The sequence below is a fragment of the Lactuca serriola genome, chromosome 9 (assembly GCF_051521515.1).
Source record: "Lactuca serriola cultivar US96UC23 chromosome 9, Lser_US96UC23_V15, whole genome shotgun sequence".
Classification (NCBI taxonomy): domain Eukaryota; kingdom Viridiplantae; phylum Streptophyta; class Magnoliopsida; order Asterales; family Asteraceae; genus Lactuca; species Lactuca serriola.
The window spans coordinates 211,767,992-211,778,410 of record NC_136416.1 but is presented as its reverse complement, the minus strand read 5'-3'; the positions used below and the strand labels follow the sequence as shown (position 1 = coordinate 211,778,410).

At 31.1% G+C, this 10,419-nt stretch overlaps 3 protein-coding genes across 3 annotated transcripts; 2 read left to right on the top strand and 1 right to left on the bottom strand.

The window, feature by feature from the left end:
- Positions 1 to 1,724: 1,724 nt before the first annotated feature.
- Positions 1,725 to 3,593, top strand: LOC145076878 (uncharacterized). The gene is made up of 8 exons (XM_079022679.1): positions 1,725 to 1,882; positions 2,063 to 2,228; positions 2,362 to 2,452; positions 2,626 to 2,684; positions 2,790 to 2,850; positions 2,976 to 3,066; positions 3,151 to 3,227; positions 3,330 to 3,593. The coding sequence occupies exons 1-8, from the start codon at positions 1,855 to 1,857 to the stop codon at positions 3,444 to 3,446; spliced, it is 690 nt and encodes a 229-aa protein (XP_078878805.1). The 5' UTR covers positions 1,725 to 1,854; the 3' UTR covers positions 3,447 to 3,593.
- Positions 3,594 to 6,057: 2,464 nt separating this feature from the next.
- On the bottom strand, positions 6,058 to 7,841 carry PYM (partner of Y14-MAGO). Its single transcript, XM_079022658.1, has 4 exons — positions 7,462 to 7,841; positions 7,191 to 7,316; positions 6,607 to 6,789; positions 6,058 to 6,454 (listed from the first exon to the last, which is right to left on the bottom strand). The coding sequence occupies exons 1-4, from the start codon at positions 7,657 to 7,659 to the stop codon at positions 6,314 to 6,316; spliced, it is 648 nt and encodes a 215-aa protein (XP_078878784.1). The 5' UTR covers positions 7,660 to 7,841; the 3' UTR covers positions 6,058 to 6,313.
- A 1,447-nt stretch (positions 7,842 to 9,288) lies between these two features.
- LOC145076517 (protein FAR1-RELATED SEQUENCE 5-like) lies at positions 9,289 to 9,893 on the top strand. The gene is made up of 2 exons (XM_079022362.1): positions 9,289 to 9,767; positions 9,830 to 9,893. The coding sequence occupies exons 1-2, from the start codon at positions 9,289 to 9,291 to the stop codon at positions 9,891 to 9,893; spliced, it is 543 nt and encodes a 180-aa protein (XP_078878488.1).
- The last annotated feature ends 526 nt before the right edge of the window (positions 9,894 to 10,419 follow it).

Genomic DNA, 10,419 nt, shown 5'->3' with positions numbered 1-10,419 from the left:
AACACTTTTTAGCCTATTTCCATCCATTTTATGAATATAATGGTCCATGGTTACATCAAGTGAGTCAACTCTATACATACTTTTATTATTTTGATACTTTTAGTTCTTAACTTCCAAGAGTTTACAACTTCAACTTTGGACCTTTTTCATAATCATGATTTATTTTTATAAATCATGCCATTCTAACTTATTGTTTATTTATTATTTTAATCCAATATATATTTTTTTTAATTTACTCGAAAATTCTAGCTTCCAAAACCGAGTGTTACAACTACGAGTAAATCAACTGTTGTTGATGATCAACATAATAAAATTTAAATCAATCGAGATATAAGGATTTATGCCAAGTTAATCTTATTAAAAACTAATGGGATGACCCATGCTTTGTGGCGGGTTATTAATTCTATATTTTTGACCCCACTTTTGTAATGATCTCTTACATAAGGTTTGTTTTTGTAAATTTCCTCTAAAACAAGGTCGTGATTATGTTGACAAATTTTCTAATAGACAGGGTCCCTTTGTAATTATGTGAAACATAAAGACCGTTATGTTATTTTGCTATTAGGTAGTAACCAAATCTGTAAATTTGTGGACCATAAGGACCATTTGTAATTTTTTATTTGATAGGGACAATTTCTAAATTTTTCGAAATGCATGGACCATTTCTACAACTTTGTGAAACAAATGGATAATTTCTATAAATTTGTTATTAGACAGGGACTATTTGTAAATTTTTGAAAAACAACGACCATTTCTACAAACTTGGTATTAAAAAAGGGAGCATATTTGTTATTTTACTATTAGGTCAGTGACAATTTATGTAATTTTGTGGAGCATATGAACCATTTATGTTATTTTGTTATTATACATGGACCATTTTTATAATTTTCTATAATGTAGGGACATTTACCAACTTTTATAAAACAAAGGGATAGTTATTATAAATTTACTATTAGAGAGAGACTTTTTTTTTTTTTAACTTTATAACAATACAGACTATTTAGTTAATCTAATTTGATGTTAACTAGAGAATTTATATAGCTTTATCAAACACTTAGTCAATTCTACCCTAATAAATAAGAATGATTTTGTCATATGTCCTTCTCTCATTCAATTTGCCACATGTCATTTTGTCATAATTTAGAGATATATTTATTTTCCACTTGTTATTTATTTCATTTTTCATTTCTAATATATTATTAATTAGTTTCCATAAATTAAACCTACCATAATGATATTAATTTCAAATTTTAAATTTTAAATTTCAATTTTAATTTCAAATAAATTTACAGTTTAAACCTTTATGTTTAACATTTTGTTATAATTAACCTGTTTAGTATACGGATCTGATAACTAAACAATAATTTTAATTTATTTATTTTTTGCATGTTTTTTTTCTCATAATTTTTATTTATTTCAAATTTCAAATTCAAATAAACTTCTCATTTAATCGTTTCTATTTAACATTTTGTTTTAATCAACCCGTATAATATACGAGTTTCACAACTAGTTGCTATTAGAAAGAAAACATTTATATTATTTTATCAAACACTTGAACAATATATGTTAAACAATGACTATTTGTATAAATATGCACACATAGTTTTATAATATTTCTATTAAAAAAAGGGTGATTTATGTAAATATGTACATGTCAATGGTAAATAGGTATATTTGTATAATTGTATGGGCTAAACCCAACTCAAGTATGACCCGGCCCAAAAGAAAAACAAGAAGTCATGGCCATTAAACCCTAGCAGCAAACACGAGAGAGGGTTTACTTCTGTCTTGTTTTCAAGAACAGACCGACGGAAGACGGCAGCGATACCTGCAATTTGAAAGGATTCTACTAAGATGCCGAAATCCAAGAGAGATAGAGCAGGTAAATACTTCTTTATGTTGAGATTCTAGATTTGATTTTGATTCTACAAAGGAAAAGGATGTCTTTGTTGATTCAGTTAGGTTAATCTAAGCTTGCTGATATACTCGAATATTGGGAATTAGAATCGCATCTCATCTATTTCAACACCTGCTTAACAACTTCTACTTGTGTTGTATATAGTGACGTTGTCAAAGACAAAGAAGAAAGGAAGAGAACACAAGGAAACAATAGTCCAGTCAATAAGGGATGCAGTTGAAGAGTACAACTCCATATATGTTTTCAGCTTCGAAAACATGAGGAACCTCAAATTCAAGCAGTTCAGAGAACAGCTCAAATCTTCCAGCAGGTTTCTTCGTATTCCAAATCAATCAACTTTTATCTAAGACACAATTAAACTATTATATTCATATCAACATGTTTACTCAAGGGTTTATGATAGAATCTCATCACAATGACAATGTTATGTTTTTATGTTTCAGATTTTTTCTTGGGTCAAATAAAGTCATGCAGGTTGCAATAGGTCGCTCTGATTCTGATGAGATAAGACCAGGGCTTCACAAAGTTTCTAAGGTAAGTAAAACACTTTAATTTCTTCCATCCATGAAAAAAATGTTTTTTTATAGTTTTAATTGGGTTAAATGCAAGAATTAGCAACATAATTTCATTTATATTTATTACAAAATTGTATTTCAATGTACAATGCTGTAGCATAAGTTTATTTATTACTTATTGTTTGAATACAGCTTCTTCGAGGTGATTGTGGGCTTTGTTTGACCAATATGACCATAGAAGAGGCCCAAAGGTTATAATTATAACTATCTTTTTCACCAATATGAACTAAATATGATCTATTAATTTCTTTTTTTATATATATTTTAATTTATTATTGTTTTTCGATATTTGGCAGAATATTTAGTGAATATGAAGATCATGATTTTGCGAGGACTGGAAGTATTGCTTCAGAAACGGTTAGCTCAATCATCAACTAGTCTACATGAAAAATTACATTTTTACCACTTTCTCCACACTCATGAAAATTGCGCATTCTATTTTTTTGCTTGGCTAATTAAAAAATGACCATTTTGCCCTTCAGGTTGAACTTAAGGAAGGTCCTCTAGACCAGTTTACACATGAAATGGAACCCTTTTTGCGGAAGCAAGGGATGCCAGTAAGGTTAAACAAAGGTTTGCACACTCTCTCTCTCTCTCTCACACACACACATTACTATGTGAAATTATAAATTTGCTTATTTTGATGATGAAATATAGGAGTGGTGGAGCTTGTTGGAGATTTTGTTGTGTGTGAGGAGGGGAAACCAATATCACCCGAGTCATCTCGCATACTGGTTAGTATCAAGTGTTTTGGTTTTCTCAGGGGCATTTTCGTCATTTGCGGGGTTTCTGTTTTCATCATTACCCTGATCTTTTTTTTTCTTATGTGAATGCAGCGTTTAATGGGGATAAAAATGGCAACCTTTAAACTAAGTTTGATATGCAGATGGAGCCCTGAGGATTATGAAGTTTATCAAGAAGGTTTGCAAGGTTCAGATATTGAATCTTCTTGAATCCATTATTGCATATGGTTTTGTGTTTTATGTGAGATTTTGCATGAAGAGGATGCAATTCAGTTTTGTATGATTCAGAAAAAACATGTAATGGATTTTGTGTAAAACGTACAAGGAAGTATAATGCGATTCTATTTTATTTCGTTATGCTTGTTTTTTGGTGGTTGCGTAGACAATTATTTAGTTTTATACTTAATATGCTTGTTGCATCATATTGGTTGAAAATTCATAACGATCTTATCATATTTTATCATTTTTTTTTACATTTATACTATAATCATAATAATTTTATTTTTTTATTTTAAAAAATCTCTTATTTTTTCAGTTTGGTTTGTTTTGTGGCATTACGAGTGTCACTATATGCAAAAAAAACTAATATCTCCTTATACTATCTCATAATATTTTTTTCTATGCGATGACTTTTGGTACAAGTGCCTTCTAATTTTAGAAATATTACATATTTATTTTATAATATATTATATAGGGTTATTGTTATTATAGCCCAATAAATTTTAATATATTGGTTTAAATGGTCCCTCGTAACTATTTTTTGCATTTGAAGGGCACGAACTTGTGTCTTACCTGTTAATAAAGGAATAAACCATATTTTAAGCAGGTTTTACCGGTTACAATAAGCTTACTTGACTTTTTATTTTTCGTTTTAAAACCTTGTAGGCCCGCATTTTTCTTTGTTATATTTTTGTTGACTTCTCACTACCTAAATGAAGAATGATCACCGATAAAGTGATTCTTCATAGTGGTCGCTTCATTGTGCTTCTTCATTGTATTCCCTTTCCGGCTACTTTTCGGTGACTAGTACTGTGACAGTAAACGTTTACTATCCTGACACACTCTCCGAAAACCATCGTATAGTCTCCGACGATAGCAATATCCGAAGACCCATCGTCTAGTCAACGTTTGTGAATCGGTGGTGATCGATGGTGATCAGCGGTGAAGACACTTGAGTGGATTTGACGGAAGCGGTGGTTTCTTATCGACCAAGGCTACTTTTCTCCCAGTCAACGTTTGTCAAGCGGTGGTGATCGGCGATGAAGACACGGGAGTTTCAGCAGGTTTTGATGGCAAGGTAGTTAAATGGAACGATCTACCTCTTAATCAATCGAAATTCTTCTTAATCTCATTGATTGGGTTGTCGTCGTTCTTTTCAATTTAATTGATTTTCAAGAAGTTGAAATTCTTTTGCTTGAATCGTCATCGATCCTCTAGATTTTCTGGATATTTTGGATATTCTCGATTTTGTCATCGCATACAGGTGATGAACTTTGCGATTCGTTTGGAGTTTCTGCTGTTGAATCGTTTACATGAATCATCTTCTTATGTTCGATAATAATGTTATCGATGACTTGATGTTATAATAGCTTCAAAAATTATCCAAGGAAAAGAAACCCCCCTTTCTAATCAATCCATGACTTGCTTTTACGATTGTTAATGTTTCAGTGTTCATGAGTGAATTTTAATTTCCTTAGGGTAGATCTAAAACCGATTGTAGTGATTCTAGAGTCATAGTTACACAAGGGATTTGTGCCGATGGCTTTTAGAGGCAGCGAGCAGTCAGTGTCGTATGGTGAGCTGGTGTCCATCGGAGATCTAAATCCCGATGTAAACAAGAAACTAAGTGTTGCAGTCGTTGATATTCTTAGCTCCAAGCTCTCAGTTCCGAAATCACGATTCTTCCTCAAAATTTTCGACTCAAAGGTAACATATATGACTCTCACTTCTGTCTTGTTTTCTTCGTCAATATGTAATATGTTTTGATTGTTTGTTTTGATTTTGACAGAGGTCAATTGCAAGAACGAATGTCTTCAAACTCAATCGCACGAGATGAATTGCAGTAACATCAGGGGTAGTTTGGACCATTTCAGTTGACCAAATGTCACGTGGCATATCAAAATTAATTATTAGGAAGGGGTTCACCGGATGACCCCTTCATATTTTTAATAATGACCTTTTAAAACAATAAAACACAAGTTCGTGGCATTCAAATGTAAAAAATAGTCACGAAGGACCATTTAAACCAATATACTAAAGTTTGTTGGGCTAGAGTGACAATAGCCCTATTATATATGCTTAAAATCAAAAAATTAGATAAATGACTTTATAAAATATTTCACACAGATACGAGTAATCTAGTTAATTATATTAAAAGCTTTTAAAAGTTGTCAATAATTGGAGGATAGAACTCTAGTTAGCTCTATTTCCTCTTACCACAACTAAAAACCTCAAGATATTGCCAACTTTCAACATCTTGGGCTTAGTAGAGTTTTTTTGTTTGGATTCAAGGCAATGTACTTTCACTTATTTATGTATTATAACACTAAATTCATTTCTTTCTATTAAAGCATCGTAGTTTCAGCTCTTTCTTCCTATTTATGCATTAAACCAAATTATATCATTGCACATACATTTTTTTTCCTTATTAAGACATTGCATTATAAAAATAGTACCCAATTATAGCAGTGAAAACGGCTTTCTATATAAATGACATTGCTATAATTTGGTAGATTTTCGAAATAGGAAGCTATAATAAACAAACTAATAAAAACAAAAACACGTTTCTATTTCTTGCCTAGATAATATATGAAGATTGTAATACTAACAATTAAGCCTCTTTGTGTTGAAGCCAAAAGAAACTAAAAATAATTTGTTCAATTTGTTAACAATTCATGAGTCATGACCACAGAGTTGCCAGATTTTGTTTTGAATAATGGCAAATTTCAGCCTCAAAATCTGGACAGATTAATAAAAACCTAATAACATCTTAAGAAAGTAAATCACAAATTAAAAAGACTAGTGGTTTTTGTTTTTTAATCCTAAAGAAAAAACATGAAAAAAAAGCCTACTGATTTTTATAAGGCTTCTAAGGAGGCCTTTTTGTCTTCCAAAAGTTTCAACTCTTTTCGCCAATCCTCTAACTTTGCAACTTTTTCCTGTTGTTCTGGTTTCAAATCATTCCCTGTTTTTTGCTGTTGACCCTCTGTCAGCCGAATCTGCAACAAAATTTCACAGCTAAATGACCATTTTACCCTTCCTACACACTTTCCATGTATTTTCCCGAAAGAGTTTCGTCGATTCAACAAACAAGTAAACAGGACAAATAATAAAAATAAATAAATAAAAACAAAGTTGTTAGAAAAATTACCTTCTTTTTTAGGGCACGGATTTTTTTATCGATATCAGGAACATGATCTGTTGAATTTAAGGGAGGGGTAGCAACGGAAATAGTGATATCATTTATCTGGGATACAATGGAGTCAAGAGGTTCCAATGCTTGATCTACACCATCAGTAGATGAAGCTTCACTTTTTCCCTTCTCAACAGACGCCTGCCTCATGCAATAATAAAGGAAAAGTAAATAAATAAGAAAAATCAAGATATGTTCATTTGCATGAAATTAATTCCAACTAGTAATATAGTTAAGTCTAAGTTTTAAGCATGTGTGAAAAGTTAGGACTTATTAAGGTGAAGCTTTATTGGCCCAAATGGATTAAACAATCATCAAGAACATGCATTCAATTCGGGTAATGGAGAAGTATGGAGGTTGAAGAAATGAGGATGCTATGACCTTATTGTTCACTGGGAGCTAATTTCATCTCTCCAAATGCATAAATTGTTCATATATTAGGTTTTGAATAGACATTGTGAAGTACATAATGCCATAAAACTCTACATTTACTATAACATAAAGCAAAAAAATCCTGATATGTATTGAGTTAAATGATAAACCTGTAAACGCTTCTCCTTCTTCCTTTCGTTCCTCTTAGCGGATTTGCTCTTAGGTTTACTAATGGCATCCAATTCAGGATCATAACCAGGTGGCACAGTTTCCAGCGACTCCATCTCCTTCTTCAACTGTCCATGATCATCATCATCGTCATCATAAATCATACGGAAACACTAATTCTCTTCAAAAATCGACAAATCCATCAAATTGACTCAAATCACTTCGAATAACGCAAATAAATCGAGAAAAACTATGCGAATGTTGTAAACATACCAGGGCGCCTTTAGATTTGTAAATGGCGACTTCATCTTGAGGAACGTAACCAGCTCTAATGCGAATGGGTTTGCGTAGGGTTCCGTCGGGTCTTCGGGTCGGGGCAAGAATTCTTTCTCCTTCTTTTAGGGTTTTACTTAGCTGAGCAGCGATTTCTTTCGCTTCATCTTCTCCTCCTCCGCCAATTTCATTCGCCATGAAAGAAACAATACGAAATCTGTTGTTGGTGATTAAAGATATGCAAATTAATGATGATGATTATGGGCGAAGTGTAGGATTGGGAGTGGACTGAGAGACGTGGTTTCTTTCATGTGAAATCGACTCCTTCAATTGGAGGGTTTTTCCTTTTCGGAGCAAAATACTTTTTGATACTCGAAGGTTATAAAATGCAAAGATAATAACTAATTTTAGGTCATATATATATATATATATATATATATATATATATATATATATATATATATATATATATATATATAGGTAAATGTTCAAATGAGAACCAAAAAAGGTTAAGAACCGTAAGAACCTCTAATTTTAGATGTTTATAAAGGGTTTAGGGTTTAGGGTTTAAGGCTTAAGGTTTAGGGTGTTTATAAATGGTTTAGGGTTAAGGGTTTAGGGTTACCCTAAACTCTTTATAAACATCTAAAGTTAGAGGTTCTTACGGTTCTTAACCTTTTTTGGTTCTTATTTGAACACCACTCTCTCTCTCTCTCTCTCTCTCTCTATATATATATATATATATATATATATATATATATATATATATATATATATATATATATATATATATACACACACACACACGAAAATGCGAGAACCAATACGAAATGCCACATCATTATTCATGTTTTATTCATTTTGTTTTATTTAAATTATTAATAAAAGTTAAGAAAGTAATTTATATAAAAACGAAATTTAATCAGTTCTTCAATTTAATAACCGTAAACATAAACTGCAATATTAAATTAACATTAACTTCTTCATTCTCTTTATGAAGGACACAAGCATCTTCATGCAATTAACTTCTTCATTTAATTACAAATTTGAATCGAAGAGATGTCTACAAAAGAATTTGAAAATAATTGTTCTTCTGATTTAAATCATGAAGAAAATGAATCTTTCAATGATTTAGCTATTGGAACTTTAGAATCAACATTAAAATCATGAAGAAAATGAATCTTTCAATTATTTAGCTATTGGAACTTTAGAATCAACATTAAACGATAGTGATAAATGAAAATTTTCAATGATTATAATTACTATATTTCTGATGTTAAAATTCAATATTTACATTTGAAATAGACTACTACGCTATATTTTAAAATACTAATATTTGTTTAATGAAGCAACTGAATCTTTCAATCATTCTTCAAATGGAACTTCAACTTCGACATCAAAGGAAAATCATAAAGGCATGTTTTCATACTTATATATATATATATATATATATATATATATATATATATATATATATATATATATATATATATATATATATATATAATCCAACAGATTTGACAGGAACATCTTACATAAATCAAGAAGATTTGTATAATCCAAATGTTCCAACAGATTTGATTCCTAAAAAAGGACAAATTGTGTCAAGTGTAGATGAAGGAATTGAAATGTATAGAAATTATGGAAAAGCTGTTAGTTTTGGAATTAGATTAGGAACAACAACATCATATGCTGACTTCAATCTAAGAAAAAAAAACATGTAAGATGCAACATATATGGACAACCAAGGAAAAAATCCATTATACTCTTACATCCAAAAGACTGAAAAAGCAGGAAATAAAATCATATTCTAAAGTTACAAGATGTATGGCTATGATTGGTTTTGATAGAAATTATGCAACAAATACTCTCACTGTATATGCATTTGAAGAAGCACACAACCATCCACTTACTGAATTTAATGAAGAAATCATATGTTCTCCTAATCATCGACTTAGTATTTTTTATCATGAACTTATTGTTAAAGCTTCAACTATCAACATTGGTGCCACTAAAGCACACAAGATACGAGCATCATTAAAAGGAGGATATGATAATTTGCCAGCAACAAAGAATAATTTCAAATTTTTTTTGAGAGATTATACCAATATTGTTGGACCAAATGATGCTCAGTGTGTTGTAAACCAGTTGATTATTCGCAGAGATAATTATCAAAATTTCCATTTTGAATATAAGTTAAATGATGAGGAACTAAGTGCTATGTTTTGGGTTGATGAAACAGGAAAAGAAAACTACTATAAGTTTTCTGATGTTATTTCAATGGATGCAACATATAGAACAAACAAGTAAAAATATATTTATTACATTATATTATACAATAATTGATATATTTTATAAATATTTTCAGGTACAATATGATATTTGTTCCTTTCACTGTTATTAACAACCATGAAAAGACAATCAACATATAGCAACTAGAAAAAAAAAACAATAATTAATAACAATATATAAATAATACTTATATTTTAAACATATTAACTCAAATACTATTAAATGAAATACCGTTAGAAACACACTCGGACCATTGAAGAAAGTTTTTATATCACTTCTGCTCCAAATCATTTTCTCTTCTTTTACACATGTTAATATGTAACAGCCCGGATTTCCAGGTATTATTTGTTCATATATCTTTGGTATTTTGTGAGGGGACTCGGCGAGTTGGAGCCTAGACTCGCCGAGTAGGATCGCGGATTTGGACGCAGGTTCACGTCCGGACTCGGCGAGTCCATGCTATTTAATGAAACCCTAATTTCCCAGCCCTGAGCCCTATTTAAAGGGCCTTATAACCCTTCATTGCGGCTACCTTCGACCTTGAGAGCACCAGAGCAGCTGAGAGTCCTTGTGAGTGAGATAAGAGGCAATTATTCACCATTTTTGTGTGTATTTGCAAGAAAGGAAGAGGAAGGCCAAGCTAGGAGAGTTGGGGAGCTTGGATCT